The 21,074-nt window shown below is 69.4% G+C and overlaps 2 protein-coding genes across 2 annotated transcripts; both read right to left on the reverse strand.

Moving 5' to 3' along the window:
• Positions 1-944: 944 nt before the first annotated feature.
• Positions 945-7,084, reverse strand: LOC112990848 (dnaJ homolog subfamily A member 1-like). Its single transcript, XM_064498782.1, has 8 exons — positions 7,025-7,084; positions 5,528-5,677; positions 5,261-5,459; positions 4,102-4,206; positions 3,742-3,969; positions 3,352-3,582; positions 2,847-2,947; positions 945-2,746 (listed from the first exon to the last, which is right to left on the reverse strand). The coding sequence occupies exons 2-8, from the start codon at positions 5,657-5,659 to the stop codon at positions 2,519-2,521; spliced, it is 1,224 nt and encodes a 407-aa protein (XP_064354852.1). The 5' UTR covers positions 5,660-5,677; positions 7,025-7,084; the 3' UTR covers positions 945-2,518.
• A 4,200-nt stretch (positions 7,085-11,284) lies between these two features.
• NES (nestin) lies at positions 11,285-19,609 on the reverse strand. Its single transcript, XM_064499167.1, has 4 exons — positions 18,682-19,609; positions 17,367-17,491; positions 16,849-16,922; positions 11,285-15,894 (listed from the first exon to the last, which is right to left on the reverse strand). Exons 1-4 carry the CDS (start codon positions 19,492-19,494, stop codon positions 11,933-11,935), a joined length of 4,974 nt encoding a protein of 1,657 aa, XP_064355237.1. The 5' UTR covers positions 19,495-19,609; the 3' UTR covers positions 11,285-11,932.
• Between the last annotated feature and the right edge of the window lie 1,465 nt (positions 19,610-21,074).

A 21,074-nucleotide genomic window follows, 5' to 3' on the forward strand; every position in this document is an offset into this window, starting at 1 on the left:
CACCCCTCTGGGGGGGGGGTCCCGGTTTGCATGGGGGGGGGGCTGGAGAGGCTGCAACAGTGCAAAGGGGTCTGGGCCGGCGAGCCGGGGCTCGGGCCGGCGTCAGCGAGACGGGGGCACGTCCTGCGGGGGGGCCACCCGGGCTGCACCCCGGGGTGCTGCCCCGCCATCCCACCGGCACCCGCCGAGGCCCAGCAGCCTCGAGGGGCCGCTTCGCCCCCGGGCGAGCGACGTGCGCGGGGTTTTGCCCTTGCGGGTCGCTCGCTTCTCGCAGGAGACGGCGATTAGGCGGCTGCGTCAGGCCCCGGTGCCCGCGCTCTCCGGAGGGGCAGGAGGAGCCTGACCCGCCTGCTGCCCCGTCGCCGCTGGCCCTGCTGCCCTGGCTGCCTCTGCCTCAGTTTCCCTGGCGGCAGCGCCCCGGAGCTCCCTGCCTGGGGCTCGGGGACCCGGAGCGAGAGGCCGCGGAGGGCGGCTGGGGTAATTAGAGAGCGGCAGCGTGGGGGGATCAGGAGCGCTGCTGCGGTGGCATGGAGAGCATCCCGGATCCCGGGGCGCTGGCGAGCGCGTCCGGAGCAGCCAGCGCGTCGGGAAAGCCCGGGGCCAGCCAAGGGCTGGGCGACTTCAAAGGGCGCCCGGGGAAGCGGGAAGGTGCTGACGGGGCACAGAGGGAGCCTGGCTCCAGGCGGGAGCCTGGATCAAGCATCTCTTCTCCGGGGCTGAGCCACCGGCACCGGGATGTGCCGGGGGGGGTGGGATCCCACAGCCGGCCTGGGGAGCGAGGCTTGGGTGTCCCCGCGCCGCAGGGCTCACGGTGCCCAGGAGCCTCATTTGCACCTCCTCCTCCTCCCTGGCCTGCCAAGCCGGGGAAACTGAGGCACAGGACCAAAGCCAGGAGCAGCAGCAGCCCAGACTCGATACCGCAGGAACAAAGCAGCCGCGGTGACTCGGACTTGGGATTGCTTTTAATGCCACATACAAAGTTTCCCCCCAAAAAAAAGAAAAAAAAAAGTTTTAAAATTCTTCCAAAAATAAATTATAGGGATGGGTTTTCCCCCCACCCCCTTCTGTTCTGTGCAAAGAGAAAAGGAAGTTCCCCTCCGCTCCCCAGGGCCTAACCTAGGCTTCAGCAAGGAAAGAAAACGGATAAAGCAAGTTAAATAGGGCCAGCGCCAGCCGTGCCAAGCCCCGGGGTGGGAGTCAGGTCCGTACTCTGTATCCGCAGGCGGAGGAGTGCCAGCCGGAGCCGGGGACGTGTGTGCCGACAGCACGGGGTTTTCCCCCCCAGCCCTTGCGCCGGTGCCGAAGGGGAGGGCAGAGACGGACGGCAAGTCTCTGATGTCCCAAACTAGCTTCGTTTTCCAGGCAGCGATGCCCACGTGAGGCCGTGGTGCGGCCACTGCGAATGCCCGCTCTGCGCCAGCCCCTCCATCCCCGCTTCTGGGCACCGCCGGGGCAGCCGGGTCCACCACGGCTGCCCACACAGGAGGTGAGAAACAGCCGCCGGAGCAGCGCGGTTCCCGGGCCGAGGCGCCTGGAGCTGTGCCCAGGAGAGCTGTGCCGTGCCACGGCGGCCGTACGGCTCTGCCTTCCCCGCATCAAGGCAGCAGCGCGGCGCAACGCTCTGCAGCTCTGCTCGGCTGCTTCCCGCGCAGAGGCGAAGGGGCTTCGCTCCCCCGGCCGCGGTGCTCGCTGATGGGGAAACCGAGGCACGCGGCGAGGCCTGGCTTTGGCATCAGTCCCAGCGTGACGCGCGCCCAGCCCGGGCTGGACCCGGCTGCTAACCCGCCGCCTCCGCTCACGCGGCTCCCAGCCCACGGGCAGGGCTGGCGTTTCGGGCACTGCGGAGCAGGGGAAGATGGCTGTGTCCGGAGAGGGAAGCGGAGCCTTGCTCGAGCTCAGCACTGCGCCGCCAGCTCCCTCCTGCCCACGCCAGCACGGCCCGCCGGAGCCTCACATCGCCAACCGCAGCCCACGTGGGAATTTCCCCCATGCAAGAGCAGGTAAGAGGGGCCCTGTCCCCGTCCCGTCCCACCCCCCATGGAAATGGCACCCACCTGCGTGGGAACGCATAGCGCAGTGCGGCTGGGGGCACAACCGCACCTTTCCCAGGAAAGGCTTGGGGCCGGAGCCGGGGGGAAAGGTGCGGACACCCCCAGGGCCTGGCAGTGAGCGGTGCTGAGCCCCTCTTCCAGCACGGGCAGGCAGGAATCAGCCACCGCTTTGCTAACTGCGACCGGACCCGTCTATGCAAGCTGCGTCACCCCACCAAGCCCTGCCTGCACCCCCCCTGCCCCGGAGCGGGACCCCTCCGGGGGCAGAGGACACCCCAAACCTGGAGGCAGCGCAGTCCCCGGCTCCTCGGGGGCTCGAGGGAGGCTAAGCGCCCTCAGAAAGGTGACCTATGTACATCCCTGAACTTGGAGGCTCTCTGAGCCGCCTGCCCCGCTGAGCTGCCCCGCTGCCCTGCCCCTCTGCAGGAGAAGCCTGGCTGCCACCCACGGGGGCTGCGGGCCCCCGGCTACGAGGTCTGGCACTGGACGTGCTGGCGCGTGCCGTCCTCAAAGTCGTCTTCGTGGTACGCTTCGCCAGCGTAGGGCCGCCGGCCCGAGCCGCTGTGGGAGGTGTAGTCGCTGAGCTCTACCTCCTCCGTGTCCTCCGTGGCCATCACCTCCTCCTGCGGTGGGAAGAAGGCCTGGAGCTGGCGGAGCCGCTCGGTGGGGAGCCAGCCGGGCTCGGGGAACTTCACCTGGGAACACAGGGAAGAGACGGAGGCGTGGGATGGGGCACGCGGGGCCGCAGCTGGGACAAGGATCGGTGGTCGGACAGCGGCGCCGCGGGCTCCTTACCTGGAACTGCAGGATGAGTTTGCCCTTTTGGAAGGGGCTCCTGTAGACGGGCATGCCCTCGTTGGGGACGCACTTCAGGTCCCCAGGCCGGATGACGTCACCTGCGACGGGAGGTTAGCATGATCTCGCTCTGCAGGACTTTGCCCTGGCCCAGGGCCTCTTGGCATCGCCCTGGCTCCTTGCCGGCGCTGCCTCCACGGCAGCAAGCCCGGGGCATCGAAGCGTAACCTGGGACGCTGCCCGTAACCCACCCCAATTTGCGGAGGCCAGATCTGGATCAAAAAGGGAGGAACAGTCACATTCCCACAGAGCAAGGATGCAGCTGGAAGCAGGACCCAGGAGTTCTGCACACACCGCTCTAACCCCTCGGCCCGCATCGCCCCCGGCATCAGGACCGCTGAGACTTCTCCGCCCAATCTCCCGGCTCTCCAGCCGTGCTCCTGCCTCCTTCCCAGACCTCCCACCCAGCGCGAGGGACCCCGGCAGCCCCCGGCAGCCGCCCCACCTGGCTGCGAGGCGATGAGCAGCGTCCTGTTGTCCAGGGTGCGGATGACCTGCCGGCAGCCGCACAGGGCGTCCGCCAAGCTGATCTCCCTCTTGACGATGAGGTCGTCGCCGCTGCGCCGGAAAACAGGGTGCTCCTTCTGGTCCAAGACGATGATGATGTCTCCGGGCTCCAGGCCGGGCACTTGGTCCCCTTCCTCGTGGAACGTGATCTTCTGCCCGTCCTTCATGCCTGCGGGATGCCGGGCAGAGCTCAGGGCCTGGGGCTGCTTCCCGGGACTGTCCGGGCGCGCAGCCAGCTCCGGGGCAGCACGCGGGGGCCGTTTCAGGGGCAAACACTGGCCCGTGGGGCCTCGCAAGACGCCGGCCCACCGGGGTAGCCCCGTCTCACCTTTGTCCAGGTGGACGCTGAGGATCTTCTTCTCTCGGACGACCTTGCGGCCGTTGCAGGTGAGGCAGCAGTCCCGGGGCCGGATCCACTCGCCCTGGCCCTGGCACTGGGAGCACACCGTCTGGATCTGCTGGATCATGCCGGGCCCCAGCTGGTGGATGCGGACTTCCATGCCCGAGCCGTGGCACTTGGGACACCTCCTCTGAGCACCCTCCCGGACCCCGCAGCCTGCGGGCGAGGGGCAGCAGAGGTGAGTGCCCGGGACGCGGCAGAAGGGGAAAGCAGCTTTATTCCCAGCTCCCTCCCTGGGACAGGGAGAGGACCCCAGGTGTCCCGCTGCCCAGCCCCTCCGCGCCTCACCTCCGCACTTCCTGCAGATGATGTTCTTCTGCAAGGAGAGCTTCCGCGTGGTGCCGTTGTAGAGGTCCTCCAGCGACACGGACAGCTGGTGCACCACGGTCTTCCCTGGCCGGATGGAAGGGAGAGCCCAGCTCAGCACCCCACCACGCGCGACCCTCGTGAGCGCCCCGCGCTGCCACGGCCCGGCTGCGACCGGCTCCCGGGAGGACGCGCCAGCTCTGTGGCCGTCACGCAGCGGATTCACTGATTACAAGGCCGCGTCTTTGGCCGCTACTCTCCCCTCCCAGGGAAGGCCCTGGGCTACAGTGGGCCGCCAAGCATGGCCCGGCTGGGCTTGGCGTCCATAATTCTCCTTCGGGAGCGCTGACTGGACAGCTTCCCTCTGGAGCCAGCGCTGCCTAATCCTAGGGACAGGGACAGCAGGAGGAACAGAAATAATTTTAAGCTGAGCATGGAAAAGCCCTCTGGCAGGGATCTGCTTGCGTCTCCCAAGCCTGGATCCTGCCAGCTTCCCCAGGGCTTGGGACAGCCCCGGGTCGCCAGCGTGGGTCGGGAACGTCTCCGTCCCCCGGGGCCTGTCCGCTCAGTGCTCCGTGAGAGCCGCGTGCCCTTCCCAGGTTTCAGCAGGGCCGGGGCGGCTTATCGCCTCGACCCAGCTCAAGAGACTTTATGGGACGCTCTCGTTCGCTCCCTAATTACCCCGCTATTAAATCAAACCACTTCAGCAACAACGACCGCGGCAGAGTCACCTGGCCAACCTCTCCCATTACCCAGGCCAAAAGCATCTGTACAGTCACCGGCGCGGCCCTGCACGCCCTGCGTCTCGCCCCAGCCCCCCCGGGGATCGCGGGGAGCCGAGGGCAGCGCAGGGCTGAGTCACCGCCGGCCCTGCCGATGGCGGGGGGAAGGCAGGGACAGGGACAGGCCCTTTGGAGAGGGGCAGATGGAGAAAGTAATGAAGAGGATGACAAAGAACCGCGCCAGGCTGTGCGCTGCGGGATGGAGGTGGCCCGTGGGATCCAACTGGACCCTGCTGCCCCCAGAGCCGGGAGCGGTTGATGCCGCTTTGTGCAGCGAGCGGATCCCGTCCCGTCTCCGCTCTCACTGTCACCCTGGCAGGCAGCACCCAGGGTCCTCAGCCCCCGCGCCGGGCAGGTACCTCGCCTGTCGCCTCGGCCGCGCATCCGCACTCCGCCGCCGAAGAAGAGGTCGAAGATGTCCATGGGCGAGCCGAAGCCGCCGCCGCCTCCTCGGCTCCCCAGGCCGCCTTCCTTCATGGCCCGCTCCCCGCCGCGGTCATACAGCGCCCGCTTGTGCGAGTCCGACAGCACCTCGTAGGCTTGGGAGATCTGCTTGAACTGGGAGAGGAGGAGGAGGGTGAGCGGGGCCAGGCGAGCGGGGCGGGTGCCGGTGCCGCTGTACCTACCCGCTCGCCCTCGCTGGGGTTCTTGTCGGGGTGGTACCGGAGCGCCAGGCGCCGATACGCCCGCTTGATCTCGTCCAGGGTGGCCCCCGGCCTGACGCCCAGCAGGTCGTAGTACCCGGTTTCCTTCACCATCTTCCTCGCTGCGATGCGCTGGGAGGGGAGAGAGCCATGAGCCCCTGGCCTGCCGCCCCGCCAGGCCCTCCCTCGCGGGCCAGGACGGCCCGGGGACGCTGGCTTCCACCTCTGCCCCCCTACAGCAGCCTCGAAAACCCGATCGCAGCGGGAGGGTTTTATCTCTGCTCTCGCTACTGGATCCACGGCCGCCCCGCCGAGCTGCCCTGCACCCGGCTTGCCCAACACTGCCTCTGTTTCCCCATTTCATAAAGCAACAGCATCATCTGGAGCGAAGCACTTCGAGCCGGGGCCGGGCCTCGCTCGGGGCTGGCGGCCGCAGCGCCTCGATGCCGCGGCCGAGCCGCTCTCCCCCGGCGCAGGAGGCAACATGCCGGGAGCAGATAAGCCCCGCGCAGGGCGTGGACGTGTTTATCTTGCGACTTGGGGGCTGCCGGGGCCCAGGGCGCGAGGAGGGGACGCGGGGCAGCGCTCGGCAGCCTCCCAGCCCGCCCCTCGCTCGCGTCCTGCCGGCGCCAAGCAGTAAATAAGCGGCTCCGGCCTGACAACTGCCAGCTGACGGCCCCGGCCGAGACAGGGGGTGGCCCGGCGCCCCGCGGTAGCGTCACCGAGCGGGGTTGAATAACAGCAGCCGGGGAGCTGGGCTGGCTCCGTCCTGGCCCTGCGAGCGAGGGCGCCCGGCACCTCCGACCCTCGGGGCTCCCGTCCCCGCTGCGCCCCGTCCAGCGAGGCCCCGCGTGGGGTGTCGCCCTGCCCCGGAGGACAGAGAAGGGCACCCCAAAGTCCTGAGCACCCCCAAACTGCCCCCCCACGGGCCTGGGGGACCCCCGGGGGAGGGGTTCCCCCCTAAGGCTGGAGGGGGGGGGATGGACCCAGGCGTCCGAGCAAGGTGACAGGAGCCCCCTCGGGGCTCCGGGGGTGAGGGGGGGGCCGGGGACCCAGGCGTCCGGGAGGAGGTGGGGGCACAGTCTGTCCCCCCCCCCACTCCCCGCACAGGGGAGGGGCCCAGGCGTCCGGGAGCCAGGCCGGACCCCTACTTGGGGGGAAGGTGCTGGGGGGGGGGGATGTCTCCCCGGAAGGGGCCCAGGCGTCCGGGAAGCGGTGGGGGCCACACTAATTGGAGCAGAGTCTGTCACACCCCCCCCGCCCCCCCGCGCAGGAGAGGGGCCCAGGCGTCCGGGAGCCAGGCTGGTCCCCGGCCTAGGGGGAAGGGAGCGGGGGGGGGGCTGGGAAGGGGGGGGACCCCGCCGCCCCGCGCAAGTGGGGGGGCGGCGATGCCAGCAAAGCGCGGGCCCAGGTGTCCCGGCCTGGGGGGCGTGGGGGGGGAGGAGGGAGCCCAGGCGTCCGAGCCCCCCCGGCACTCACCGCCGCCGCCCGCCGCTCTGCCTCCCGTCTCCGAACTCTCTGGAAGCCGGGACACGCCCCCCGCCCACCCCATTGGCTGGAGGCCACCCCGCGGGGCACGCCCCCTCCGCGGACAGCGCCGCGCCCATTGGGGCCGGCCACGCCCCCCAGCCACGCCCCTCCCGCCTCCCATTGGCTCCCGGCTTTTCCGGAGCGGGCTTGGGAGGCGGGGGAGCTGGCGGCTTCCCGATTGGCCGTGGAGAGAAGGCCCCCGCCTCCCGGCCGACACCTCCTCTCCCATTGGCCAGGCTCGACGGCCAATCGGTCGAAAAGGTGGGAATCGGCGGCGCCGCGGTTTGCCTGCAGGGAGCGCTGTGGTGCGGGCGGCGGCGGCGGCTCCGACGCGGCCCGGCGGGGGCGCGGCCGCGGCACGTGCGCTGAGTTGTCCGGCCTCAGCTGCGAGCGGCCCCGCGACCGGGTTAAAGCGGCTCCGCGGGGGCAGCCGGGTCCTGTTAGCGCCGCCTCGGGCTTCCTGTGAGCTGCCGTGGGGGAGAGCCGGGGAAGGGGGTGGCGAGGCGAGTAGGCAATAGGGTAAGGGGAAACTGAGGCACGGGAGGAGTAGACCCCTCCTGGAGCCGGTACCCGCTCAGGCTCATCGGGGTGAGTGGTGCTTTCTGCTGGGGCTCCTGGGGGAGTGTCCCCAAGGGACAGCAGCCAGGAAACAATACATCCCTGGGGCTTGCGAGGAGGAGGGTTTTGGGAGGGAGGGAAGGCAGCAAGGTGGCAGGCGCGGGCTGTGCTACCCGGGCGCCCCTGGCTTACAGTGGGACTGGGGCTGTGCAGGGGGGGCAGTGGGTGTGCTCCCGTCTTGGTGCCGGTGACCCTGGTGCAGCGCCAGGGGGGCAGCCGGCTGTCCCGCGAGAGCCGTCTCCGGTGTCGGCCTCCAAAAGCACTGGCCATGTTTGGAAAAGCCACCGGCGCCGGAGCCGGACGCTCTCCGGTTCCCGGGGGGCCGCCGTCGCCCCGCGGCCTGCCAGCGCCGTGCCCCCAGCCCAGCCCCGGGGCGATCCGAGGGTCAAACGTGCCGCCAGTGCGGCCTTGGCCTCTCCCCGGAGGCGCTAAGCCCCCCCGGCCCTCCGCCGCGAAACCCGACCCTGCCGGGCAGTTGTCGCCCAACTGGGGTTTCAGCACCCCCTTCCCACCTGCCGGGGGGCTCGGGGGGGGGCACCGAATTCCTGCGAGATGCTGTGGATCGGCGGTGAGGGGCCGCAGCCCTCCGATCCCTCTGCACCGGCTGCTTGTGAATCGCTGCTTGTCCCATCCTGTCCCAGAAAACGTGGCGTTGCCCGCGGCCCGGGGGGGGGGCACCGGCCCGGCACCGCGTGGAAGGAGCCGCTTTGTCGGCGTTTCCTCCGCCGGCGGTGAGTCAGCCCCGCGCGTGGGCTGGCTGCTGGCCTGCCACCCCCCCTCCCGCCGCCCCCCAGCCCCCCCAAGCCCTGCCTGGGAGAGGGACCGCAGCGAGGTCCCCCTGTCCCGGGAGGGGGCCGGGGCGGTTTGGGGAGGGATGCCGGCACGTCTCGCCCGTGGGAAGGGCCGGAGCTGCCTGAGCCGTCGCCTTCGCATGGGCTGCCTGGGCCGGAGGGGAAACTGAGGCATGGAGCGGGGCTGCACGCGGTGGCTCTCCTCCCGCCGCCCATGCAGCCCGTCCCGCCGGCCGCATCCTGCGCGCTGCTTCCCGGGACCTGCTCTTTCCGCGGTGCAGGCTGGGGGGGCCACGGCTCGGCCCGTCCTTCGCCCCGCGCTGACGGACGGCTCCAGGCGCGCATTCCCGGCGGGGGCTCGACCGCTGGCATCCGCGCCGGCAGCAGCTGCCGTGGCCCCGGGGGCACGGCCCGGCAGCTGGGAGAGCCCCACAAACCGGCTCAGAGCTTATTTTAGCCGCCCGGAGCTATTCCCGGCAGCGGGATGGGGGGGCTCAGCGGCAGTGGCTTGGCGTGATGCTCCCGGGCTCAGCCGGGGGGACCAGCCCGCCTCTCCGGGGGGTCGGGCTCCGTCCGGAGGGGCCGCGGCAGCCCGGCATTGCTCCCGCTCGCCGGGTATATTTAGCATCCTCAGGGCTCGTTTTGGGGAGGGGGAGCCGGGGCCGCCTGTGCCCCTCCGCGTGTATTTTTAGTCCTCTCCTTATAAGGTTTCTGCGATTTTTTTGGGAGCCGCGAGCAGAGTGAAGTCATCGCTGAGGTCATCCCGGCGCTGGGCTCACCCCACCGGGAGGTTTTGTGTGGGCTCCATTGAAATCTCCCTCTCGGCCGGCCTTAAAGGAAACAAAACCCTGAATTGTCTGGCGGGGGGCCAGGCGGCGCGAGGGGCTTTCGCCGGCGCTTAAAGGGCCCGCGGGGCCGCGGCGGGGCCTCGCACGCGCTCGTGCATGGCTGCACGCACGGGGTGCACGGGGTGCACGCACGGTTGCACGGCTGCATGCACGGCTGCACGCACGGGGTGCACGGATGGGGTGCGTGCATGGGTGCATGGGATGCACGCACCTCCAGGTGCCCCGGCCCAGCCACGGTTCCCCCTTCCAGCCCGCAGCTTTGCCCCCTGGGTTGGATTAGGCACGCTCGGCTGGCTGGGTTTAACGAGGCCGGGCCCCTGCACGGGCTTTGCTTCGCTCCAGGGACTTTTGGCCCGGGAGAAACGGGCGGTTTGTGCATGCGGCTGCGTTTCGGGGCCGGGGTCAGCTCCGGGTACCGCGTGCCGGCGGCACGGGATGCACCGGCGAGGGAGATGCCCAGCCCGGAGCACTGGTGCCCCGAGCACTCGCCTCCGAGGAGGGCATCGCCTCGGAGAGCCCTGGGCTCTGCAAAGCGCCCAGCCGCAGCCCCTGCCCCGGCCCCTGCACGCCCCGTGACCCTCGCCCCTTCTTCCTCCTCCTCCTCCTCCTCCTCCTCCTCCTCCTCCTCCTCCTCAGCGGCTGCCGCCCGGCCTCCGCCATCTGTCCCCCCTCGTCTCTTTGTCAGCGCCGGGGCAGCCTGGAATGCGTATTAATTTCGGGAGGAATGTCGCCTCCCGCGTTGCCGGGCCCCGGCGCGGCCGGCTCCTCCGCGTGAGCTGCGGGGCCCCGGCGTCCTGCCGCCGCCGGCCTTGCCGAGGGCTGCGCGAGCGCCGGCTTCCAGCCCGGCAAAACTAATCGCAGGGTTATTATTATTTTTTTAATTTTATCGCGGCGTTCGGATCCGTTGGAGTTTGCCCTTAAAAGGAAGCCGTCCCCTCCGGGCAGGGGAGGGGGCCGGGGGCTTCGCCTCCGAGAGGCCAGATAAACGTCAGGGCCTTATCGGGCTCCGAGCGCTGCCGGCCGGGCTAAATCCGGCGCGTGGGCAAGCGGTGGGGCCAGCCGGGCAGGTGGCCCGGGAGCTGGCTGGGTGCCACGGGCCGATGCTGAGCACCCCGGAGAGGTGCCAAGGGCACCCTGGGCCCATCGCCGTCGGCACCCGCGGGTGCACGGCCGGGCGGGATGCTCTGGCCCTGGGAGGGATGCTCCGGGCTCCGGCCCTGGGCGCGATGCTCCAGCCCTGGGCGCGATGCTCCGGGCTCCAGCTCCGGGCGGGATGCTCTGGCCTTGGAGGGATGCTCCGGCCCCGGGCGGGATGCTCCGGCCGCTCGGGTCCCCCCGGCCAAGGCCACCGGTGACGCAGCCCGTCTCTCCGCCGGGCATGAAGGAGCCCTTTCTCGCGGCGGCGGCCGCCGCGCCGTGGCTCAGCACATCGGCACAAAGGGGCGATTGACTCGGGCCGGCTGCCGCGGTGCCGGCCGGCAGCCTGGCGCGGGGGCGAGCACGGGGTCGGGCCGCTGCGGCGCGGCCGCGGCGTCACCCGGCCGGCGGCTATTCGGGGGGCACCAGCCGGCCTCCCGCGCCCGAGCTTATTTTGGGCAGTCGCCGCCCGGGTTAAATAAAGCTGCCCCGGGGAGGGGGTGCGAGCCGGCCGGGCGGCCGGGCACCGCTTGCAGCTCGCGCGTGGTGGGGACGGGGCCAAGCCGGAGCCTCGGCGCGGGGATGCCCGGCGTGCCGCTCCCGGCTCCGGCAGCTCCCGCGTGCTGCCCCTCGGCAGCCTGCCCGGCCTGGGCGGAAATCGCGGCTCTTTTCTGCTGTCTCATTGCTAAAAAGCGCTGCGGGGGCGATAGCGAAGCCGTCGCCGTTGCAATGCAACCCCAGCCCCTGGCTGCGTCCCGCCCCCCCGGCCAAGCCGGCCCCGTCCCGGGAAATGAGGAGCCTGGGCTGCAGCGGGCTTCGAGTGGGAGGACGATGCTTTATTAAATTAGTGGCAAGGCAGCAAATGCGTCTCGCGTGGTCGAGCGGCCGGGAGCAGCGGTGGGCCAGGGCCGGGGCCGGGGCTGGGCTCCGCGAGCATCCCGAGGGCCGGGAGCGGGGACCAGCGGCCGCAGCCGCCTCCCGCCTTCTCGCTGCGTTTCCCCGGCGGCAGGTTCGGTGCTGGTGGGTGCTTGTCCAGTGCTTCAGGGTGAATGGAAAACGGGAAATGCAAGGAAAGTGGAGATTGAGGGTTTAAATTAAATATTGCAATGGGGTCTAGATGCCAGAGCAACCGTGCAGTTTAGGGGAAAAACAGCCTGGTCTGTATTCACTCTTAAAACAGGCACGAAATCGCCTTGGGGACCGGCTCCGATGCCTTGCCGAAAGGGGACGGGGCTGGCGCGTCCCTCCTCGGCGGCATCCGGCTCCTTGCTCCGCGTCGCTACCTTCTACCGGGCTTCCACCCGCCTGCGTTTAAAAAGAAAAATCCACACAAACGTGTTAAGAAATGAAGAAGTGGAGGGGCGTTAGGTGGGTGGAGGGGCTGGGGGAGGCGTGCCTTGGCGCGGCGATTGTCGAGGGGGCCGGGCGGCGGGGGGGTGCGGGGACGCGGACCCCCGGCGCCGTCAGTCGTCCTCCGAGGACCACGACTCCCGCTCGGCCGGGAGCGGGCGGCACGGCGGCTGGCCGGGCGCGAGCCGCAGCACCTGCTCCCCCAGGACGGCCGCGCTCTCGGCCCCCGCGTGCTTCCCCGGCGGCAGCGGCAGCGGGGGGGTTTTGCCGGCGGGGGCTTCCCCCAGCCCCAGCCCGTCCGGAGCCGGCGGTGCCGCGGAGGTGGCCGGCGGCTCCGCGTCCTCGCCCGGCGGCTCCTGCTCGACGCCGTTGGGCAGCTCCTCGGGGACCTCGGCCAGGTCCTCCAGGCTGGCCTGGCTGCGCAGCCCGTTCAGCTCCCCGCTCTCGGCCCCGCCGATCCCCGACGTCGCCGGCGGCTCCTGCACCGTGGGCTCCTCCTCGCTGGACGACACGGGCGAGGAGTCGCTGTCATCCTCCCCCAGCTCGTGGGATGGACGTGCCGGCTCGGTCCCGCCGGGAGCCTGCGGCTCGGCTTCAGCCAGCCTCACGCCCTGCATCAGCTCCTGGTTGAACTCCAGGGCTTGCTCCACTATTTCCAGAATATCCGAGTCTTTCATGACGTCCGCCGGCATTTTTGCAGGGAGATCAAGCCCGTCTGCGTTGTCTTGACTCGTCTCCGTGAAACCATCGTGCCCAGGGTCGCTGCCCCCTTGGTCGTCGGCCTCCTGCGAGGAGCCCGGAGGAGGTGGGTCGGCGTCCGAGCTCTGCTCCTGCTCCCCGGCCGGGGAAAGGCCGTCGCCGTCCGGCGTTTCGTCTTCTGGAGCCGGAGATGGCTGCTGGACCAAGGCTTCCCCAGGATCCGTCTGTGCTTGGAGCCCTCCGGGAGGGATGAGCTTGGCCGCGTCGGACTCGTCCTCTGGCCCCGGGACGGGCTCCTCCGTCCCCGGCTGCCCGGGGGAGTCGCGGCTCGGAAACTCCACGTCTCCGCTGGCCTCGCGCTCCAGTTCGGCCGCGCTGCCCGCTGCCTCATCCGGCTGGGCAGCGAATCCCTCCGAAGGCCCTGGTCCCTCGCACGCGCCGGGGCTTTCTGCATCCCGGTCCGGCTCGTCGGCCACCCCTGCGAAGCGCCCCTCGCCCGGGGGCAAGTCGGGCTCTGCCGCCGGCACCGCTTCCTCTGCCGCTGCTATCAAATCCTCCGCTTTTGGCATCTCACCTTCTTCCGTGGGCACTTTTACACCTTCGTCTGCTTCGCCAACGAATGCTTCGAAGGGCCCTTCCTCCTCTGGCGCTGGAGATGTTTCTCTGGGAGCTTTTAGATCATCTCTGCTGGCTTCGGTTGCTTCAACTTTAATTTCTTCAAAGTCCTCTGAGATCTCGGCTTCCTCCGAGCTGGACGCCTCTTGGTTGGGAGCAGAAACCATGAAATAACCTTCCTCTTCCTCCACATGCTCTGCTGCGGGCGCTGGCTCCATCCCTGCCTCCTCCTCCTCGTGGCTCTCTTCCAAGGGAGTTGTTGGCACGTGGCTCCCCTCCAGCTCTCCTTCATCCTCCAGAGAAATTTCGGATCCTGGAGCAGGCTCTGTGGCATCTTCACTAGCCAGCGGGCTCGGGCTGGGTGCCGTCGCAGCCAGCATCTGCCCTTCGTAGAGGTGCAAAGGCGTGTGGTCCGGCAGCGTGTCCTCCAGCTGAATGCTCTTGCCTGTCCCCGGCTCCTGCCCCAGCTCCTCCGCTCCCCGAGCATCCTCCTCCTCCTGGCACTCATCGCTGTCTTCATCATCACCTGGAGCCTGCTGAAATGCCGCGGGGCCCGTGCTGGCCTTCTCCGACCCGTCAGGCTCCGAGGCGAGCTCACCCTCCGCGTCCTCAGCCGCCGTCTGCGCCCCCCAAGACACCTCCGGGGCCACGGCCAGCTCCTCGTCCCCGGGCGCCGGGACAGGTTGGTCCTGGTGGCCCTCCCGGGCTTCCCTCGCCAGCCCCAGGGCAGGCTCAGCCTCCTGCTCCGCTTCGTTTTGTGGCGTTGGCTCCCGCTGGCTCATCCTACTCCCAGCGTCGTCTTCGTCATCTTTTCCCATTTCTTCTGTTTCTGCAGGTGAAATGCCCTCCGTCTCCTCGCTTTCTGGTACCGCTGTGCTCGTGAGGGTGTCGTCTGCCCAGGCTGGTTCTTGGGATGTGACATGGGCGTCTTCTGTCCCTGGAGACCCTTCCATGTCCTCCTCCCCCTTCGTTTCCCAGTCCTCTGGACAGTGATTTTGGTAGTTGCCGTCGTCTCCGCCGCCCAGGACTTCCTCCCTCGGCAGCGTCTCCAGGTCCTCCTGCTCCAGCATGTCGTCTTCGAAGCCATTTTCCTGCAGATCCCTGGGCTCCTCCAAGGTAACTTCCTCCTGCCTTGGGTCTTCAGGTCCCAGTGGTTTCCCTTCAGCCCTGAGGTCTTCTCCTTCCAAAGCCTCCTCTCCTGGCTCTGCCATTTCTCCCTCGCCATCTCTTGCTCTGTCTGTGATCTCCTCTCCCGTGGAGTCTTCTTCAGCCCTTGATGAAGCTGCTTCTGCTGAGATGCTCTCTTTGATGCTTGAGGGCTCATGTTCTGGGCACGTCTCTTCCCCCCTTTCTTCGTCTGCAGCGGGATCTGTCTCACACAGAGGCATTTCCTGGTGCTCCAAACTTTCCTGCTCTCTCTCAACAAGATCCTCTTCTAGGTGGCTTTCCCCAGGTGAAACTGGGTGGCTTTCCATGGGGCAGGCATGAGTGGCTTGGATTTCCCTCTGCAGGGACTCCTCCTCTCGCACTTCCTTCCCTTCTTCCAGGAAATCGCACTCCTCGTCCTCCCTGGAAGGGCTCCAGGGTCCCCGTCTCTCCTCGTCCTCCGAGAGGTGCAGTGCCTCTGTGCTCCCAGCCTCCACGTCGTCTTCTCCTTGCTCTGGCTCCTCCGGGCCTCCCCCCGCAGCCGCTGCCTGGCTGGGGCGATCCGCACTGCCTTCCCAGCGCTCGGCGTCGGGCTCGGATGAAGCGAGCGTGTCTTCGCCCAGCGGGCCGTCTGCGGTGTCACGTGTGACTTCTGGTTCCCTGCTTTCCTCTGGGCTCAGCAGCGTCGGCATCTCTTCCTCTTTGCTCCCTTCCTCCTCCCAAGATCTCATCTCCTCCTGGGTTTCTATTTCACTCTGTGCAGCAACAAGAAAATCACATGCGTTTTCTTCCTCCTGCTCACCGGATGGTCCCAGCTCCAGGTGGGATGTTGCTCCGTCCTGCCGAGTGGTGCTTTCCATGTCTGGTTCCTCGTGCATGTCTTCTCCAGCCCTCTCTTCCAAGAGGGCTTCAAATTTGGCATCCTCGGCACCGTCAACCTCCTCCACGGGGTGACCGGCTGCCGTCCCGCTGGGGAGCTCGGGTGCGCTCCCTACCCTGTATCCCTCTGCAGCCTTCTCGGCCTCGAGCATGGGCTCTTCTTTGGGCTGAGCGTCATCCCTCACCTCCTTGAGAGCATCTTCCAGCGCTTCGGTGACCAGCCGGTCAGGGTACAGCAGCTGTGGGGCGGGGGACTTCCCCGGTGGCTCCTCGCTGGGGTCTTGGGTCTCCTGCCCCGCGGCTCCCTCCTGAGGGTGCTGCTTCTCCTCGCCCAGCTCCAGCTCCAGCCCCACCGCGACTGCGTGGCTCGGGGGCTCGGGTCGCTCCCGGGCGCAGGGACGGGCCGCTGCCTCGGTGCCGGCGGCCGGGAGCGCTCCGGTGGGCGGCGGCGGGCTGGGCGCGGAGCGGCCGGCAGCACCGTGGTCCCTGGCGGCACCGGCAGCCTTCAGCGCCGGGGACCGGAGCACGGAGTTGATTTTCTGGAACTCCCTGGCGACGGGGCTCTTGCTTTTGGGGGTCAGCGCCTTGGGGGAATCGCTTTGGGGTTTCGCTAGCTGCATCTTCGCCTCTGCCTTGGGGAAGACGGAGGGGCTCATCCGGGGATCCCAGGACAGCAGCCGCCTGCCCTCGGGCGTCGCGGGCTGGAGCTTGCTGCTGCTCATTTCCAGCTTGACATCTGCAAAGGGCCGTGGGAAGAGCCGGGTTAGGCTGTCCCCCGCCCTCGAGGGCGGAGAGGGAAGGAGCCCCGCGCCGCGGGTTCGTGCCAGCCGAGCTCGGAGCAGAACCAAGCACGGCTGGGACGGCGCTGGGACGGGGAAGGCACCCCGGGAGCACCGCGTGAGCCCGGGGGTGTTTTGGGAGATGCTCATGTCAGGGATGAGGTCTGCAAGAAATGGGGCTCCTCGGGGCCAACCTGGCGCTCAGCAAATGGGCCCGATGCTGCTGAACCCCATGGGGCTTTGGGGGAGGCTGGAGGGGCCCTGGGGACCCTCGTCTGGGGGGCTGCTGGCTCCCTGCGACACCTCCGCCTGCGCATTTTGCTGCCTGCTGACCCGTCTCCCTGTTCCTATTTTTAAACAGCCCCTTCATGGAAACAGGGAAATTCCTCCCTGGAGCGTTGCCGAGCCGCGGCATCTCCCGGCGAGGACCCGCACCGTGCCGTGGTGGTGCTCTGCCCGCGGAGCCGGCGTCCCCGGCCAGGCAGCGCCGAGGACAGTGCCGGGAGCCCGGCGCGGGACGGGGCCAAGGGGAGAAAAGCAGAAGGGAGCAGAAATGCTCGGGGGGGGTTAGGGCAGCCCGAGGTCTCTGCGGGTGTGCGGAGTCGCTCCAGCCCTCCCCGTGCATGGGGAGACTTTACAAAAAAAGAGGTGAAGAAGCAGATAAACCAGAGCTGCCTCCCCCCTCACCGGCCTTATCTGCTCCGCTGTGGAGGTGTCTGGAGGGCCAGCTCCAGGCGGGCCCAGGAGTCCCGCGGCTGCTGTTAGCACCTTCCTATCGCGGCAGAGCCGCCGCTGCCAGTGAAACGCTGGTGTCTATATTCAGCCTCGTCCCCTTAACCCTCGCGGCGTCGGTGCCGGGCGCGTTGCGCAGCCCGAGCCCCGCGTGCCCGGCCGCAACCCACCGCTCTCACCTCGCAAGCCGTTGGCCAGCTTGTATTCCCCGGCGGGCATCTGCAGCCGGGTGCTTTCCGCTTCCAGCAGCGTCCTGCAAGGAGAGGCGCGGGTGACGCGGGCACGGCGGCGGGAGCGCTCGGGCAAGAGCTGCCCCCGGGCTAGGTCCCCCTTGCTTTACGGATAAACTGAGGCACGGAGGAGTTGCAGAGGGTTTCGCTCCGCATCGCTCCAGCAGCCTCGCTCGCAGCCCAGCCTTGGCGCGGGCTGCGGGGCCGGGGCAGCCCTTTCCCTAGGGAATTGCAGCCCTGTGCAGAGGCGCTCCCCCCTCGCCGGGGCTCTCATCCCATCCCCCCGGCCCCGGGATTAGCGTCGGCGCCGGGTGACATCATGCTCCGCCGGGGAGGCCCCTTCGCTGGGGACAGCCCCTATTCTCATGCTAATGGTCCCCCCAGTCCTCTCCGGGCCGCCTTTGTGCGGGGCCATCTGGAAGGGCCGGGCGGGGAGCGGGGTGTCGGTGGCCCGCCGGGGACCTCACCTGTAGGTCGCCACTTCCAGGCTCAGGGACATCTTCAGGTGCATGAGCTGCTGCCGGTCCTCCAGCACCTGGGCGATCTGCGCCCGCAGGGTCTGCTTCTCCTGCTCCAGGGCCTCCAGCGCCAGCTGCGGGCGGCAAGCGCGGCGGGACGGCGGGGTCAGGGCCACCACCGCGTCCCCGCGGGAGTGGGACCGGGCTGGTCCCCCCCCTTGGCCGTGCAGGTGGCATGAACGCTCTGGCCGGTGGCATGTTCCTCCCTCCCCGTGGGCGCTCTTCCTCCCCATCCTCTCCCTCCGGATGCACGGGAAGCAACCGCTCCGGCCCCCATCCGGAGGATGCGGGTGAGCCGGCCGGGACCTGGCTCCGAGGAGCACCTCCTTCCTAAGGCGCCAGCCCCGGGAGCAGCTCCGGCTGCCCGCGTCCCCCTGCTTCCCGGGGGGATGCTGCCGGGAGAGGGGTGCCGGGGGCGCGGGGACGGTGGAGCAGAGCGATGGGCAGCGAGAGGGAGCGGGGCGGGAAAGCACGGGAGCCGGAGGCAGTGGGACGGAGCGGGGATGGACAGAGCAGCTGGCGGGGCTGCGGGAGCCGAGGGGCCGCGCGCCGCCGGCGTGGGAAAGAGCCGCGTTTCAGGCGGCCGCGACGCCCTTTGCTCCACGCTGCTCTTCCGCCCCGTGTCGCCCGCGCCTGGCTCCGGACCTGGAACAAAGAGGGAACCCTTCCCGCGGGGCCCAGCCGCTCCCCTCGGAGGGGCCCGGCCATTCCCGGCATTTCCAGCCCCTTCACCGCCGCGGCCCCCCCGCTGCCTCCTCCGCTGAGTTATTTTTGCAGCTGTCCGGCTGCAGCTGCGGCGAAGCCGGCCGGAGTTCGTCCTTCCTCTTCGCCTCCCCGCTGGCTTGACCCCGGTCCGGCTCCCAGCGGCTGCGGGGGCGATGGCGGGGGCTGCCGGTCCCCCGGGAAAACCTGCTGGTGCCGGGGAAAAGCCTCCCAGCCGGCGGGGAAACCGAGTCAGGGCACGGGGAGGAGCCGCTGGCTTGGGGGGGTCCCCTGCAGCGGTGCTGCCTCGGTCCCTTTTGCACTGGGAGGATGTCGCCGCGCTGCTCTTCCTCCCGCCCTCTGCCTCATCCTCAGCTGCGACTTATCCCGAGCTGCTGCCCGGCCACCCCGTCCCACCCGGGGCGCTTCCTCCCCCGTTGGCTTCGCCTGCACCTACCCGGGAGGTGGGTGCCCCGAGCACCCTCCTGGGCACCCGGGTGTCCCCCCCCCCCGGCGCTCCCTTCCCGGGCCGGGGTGGCCCTGCCGTCCCGCCCTCACCCACCTGGAACTTCTCGGCCTCCCCTCTCTGCTCCTGCCACTGCCGCGACAGGCTTTCCTCCAGCATGTCCTTGCGCGCTCTGAGCCCCGCCAGGTCCTTCTCCAGGTGCTGCAGCTGCAGCTGGCTCTGCTGGTTGTCCTCCACCGCTTTCCAGAGGCTCTCCTTGGCCTGGCAGAGCGAGCTCTCCAGCTGGGACACCTCCGTCTTGTAGGTCTCCACGGCCCCCTTCCAGATCTCCGAGAGTCTCTTGGAGTAGTCCTCCACCTCCACGGGCTGGAAAGCCACCGGCACGCAGCGGAAGCTCTCCAGGCTCTGCGAGAAGCTGGCGATCTCGTGGTCCAGCCCCGCTTTCTCCTCCTCGTGCACCTCCAGCAGGGCTTCCACCTCCTTCTCCAGCTGCAGGGCTCTCTCCTTCAGCCAGATCTGAGCCCTCCTCTCCTCCTCCAGCTCCTTCTTGCTCATGGACAGCTGCTTCTTGGCTTCCTCCCGAGCCGCTTGCTCCTTCTGGCACCTGCTTTTCACGTGCTGGATCTCCTCGTAGAGGTTGTCCCGGGCCAGCTCCGCCGAGCACTTCTCCCTGAAGGCATCGTCCAGCGTGGCCCGCAGGGCTCGTAGCTCCTCCTCGTACTTGGTCCTCCACGAGTCCTCGCCCGGGCTGCCCTTGGCGCTCCGGATCTCGGCCCGCAGCACCTCGTTCTCCTCCTCCAGGAACTTCACGCGGGCCAGGTAAGCCTCCAGGCGCTTGTTGAGGTCCCACATCTGCAGGGACTCCTCGCCCAGGGCGCGGGCGCCCACGAAGCCCTCCATGCTCAGCATCGGCGCTGCCCGGACGCGGTGGTGGCCGCGGCGCGGGGAGGGGACGCGGAGGCCGGGCGGGCGCGGGAGCGAGTGGCGGGCAGCGAAGCGGCGCAGCTATTCATACCCCACCGCGCCGAGGGGGAGGCCCCCGCGCCCGGGCGGAGAGGGGGGTTAACTCTTCCGCGGCCGGGATGCTCGCGGCCCGCACGCATCCTGCCCGCCGCCGGCGCGGGGGACGCGGGGGCTCGCTGCCGGCCCGCCGGGCATGGCTCCGTCTTGACTTGCACCCCACGGAGATGTGGGTCCCACGCGGGCCCCCCAGCTGGGGGCAGGGGGGGCGGCTTCTTGCCCCCCCCCCACTTTTCCAGGGTCTGTTTTGCACCGTCCCGGCTGCTCGGCGCACTGAGCTCTTTAAGCGCCGGGAGCGGCTGCTCGCTCGCGCGAGCCCCCCGGCGTCCCCGCCGCCGGCTCCCCCCGGGAGGGGGAAAGCGCTGGAAAAACGTCTGGCAATTTTCAAGCTGTGGACGTGCCAGCTTTCCCAGCAGCGGAGCCGGAGGAGGGGGACGTGGGGCAGACGGGATGAGCCCGGCGGGGTGGGGGTGGGGGTGGGGGCCCTGCCGTGCCTCAGTTTCCCCAGCAAAGCGGCAGCGGTTTGCGCACGCCGGGGAAGGGCGAGCTGGCAACGCCGCTGCTGCTTCGCGCAGCTCGGGAGGGCGATGGGTCCCTCGATGGCTCAGCTCCCACCGGGAAAACCGCTCCGGCTCAGCCGTGGGAATCGCTCCGGGGAGGTGCTGGAGCTGCTGCCGGCCGTTTGGGACATTGCCGAGGGCAGAAACCCATTTTGGGGGGGTTTGGGCAGAGCCGTGTTGCCGCGGGCAGGGGCTGGGGTACCGCGGGGGTCTGCGTCCCCGGCCGAGCCCCCTCCTCTCCCCACGCCCCGCCCGGCTGCCTCCAGCTGCAGATCTCTCTCTTTCCAGATGTTGCACGGCCGGAGCCGCCGAGCGGAGCCGGGAGCCCGCCGGGACCCCGCGGCACGGCCGCAGCTCGCCCCAGGTTTCGCCGACGGCCCGAGAAAAACTTGGCAGCCGCCGGCCGCACATTTGGTTTTGCTCACGGCTTTCGGCGGCGCGGGCGGCTTTGGCGGCGGGTCGCGCTCGGCTTCGCGGGGAGCGCGGGGGGGTGATTCTTTCCAGCTGATTTATTTGCAGGGGGAGGGGAGAGGGCCGGGGCGGGGGAGCGGGTTTAGAAATCAAACCTTGGGGATTTCTGCGAACAAAAGAGCTGGGAAAAGAAAATCGTTTTGGGTAGAGACTTTTCACCAGCTGTTCCTCTCCCAGTGCCATGGTGGTTTTCCCCTCCGGGAGGGTCCTGCTCCATCCTCGTCCCATGCAATGGGGAAAAGAGCCGGCGTCCCCCCCCCGGAGCCCTCCCGAGGGCCTGGCGCTGGCCGGCTCCCGCCGCCGCCTCCGAGAGACGAGCAACAGTCCCCTCTGCTGGCAAAGGCCACCGGAGAGCCGCCACCGAGCCCCAGCCGCGCGGCCCTCCCCAGCGGAGGCCCTGGCTTCTCCGGGTCTCCGGATGCAGGCGTCTGGGAGATG

Source organism: Dromaius novaehollandiae, chromosome 29 (genome assembly GCF_036370855.1).
Source record: "Dromaius novaehollandiae isolate bDroNov1 chromosome 29, bDroNov1.hap1, whole genome shotgun sequence".
Taxonomy (NCBI): domain Eukaryota; kingdom Metazoa; phylum Chordata; class Aves; order Casuariiformes; family Dromaiidae; genus Dromaius; species Dromaius novaehollandiae.

Excerpts from the sequence above, each read along its gene's own strand:
- LOC112990848 (XM_064498782.1), bottom strand. The coding sequence starts at position 5,659 with ATGGTGAAGGAAACCGGGTACTACGACCTGCTGGGCGTCAGGCCGGGG. Across the intron at positions 3,970-4,101 it reads CATCTGCAGGAAGTGCGGAG|GCTGCGGGGTCCGGGAGGGT; the intron begins GTGAGGCGCGGA and ends CCTCGCCCGCAG. Across the intron at positions 3,583-3,741 it reads CAGCGTCCACCTGGACAAAG|GCATGAAGGACGGGCAGAAG; the intron begins GTGAGACGGGGC and ends GGCATCCCGCAG.
- NES (XM_064499167.1), bottom strand. The coding sequence starts at position 19,494 with ATGCTGAGCATGGAGGGCTTCGTGGGCGCCCGCGCCCTGGGCGAGGAG. Across the intron at positions 17,492-18,681 it reads GGGAGGCCGAGAAGTTCCAG|CTGGCGCTGGAGGCCCTGGA; the intron begins GTGGGTGAGGGC and ends TGCCGCCCGCAG. Across the intron at positions 15,895-16,848 it reads GCTGGCCAACGGCTTGCGAG|ATGTCAAGCTGGAAATGAGC; the intron begins GTGAGAGCGGTG and ends GGCCCTTTGCAG.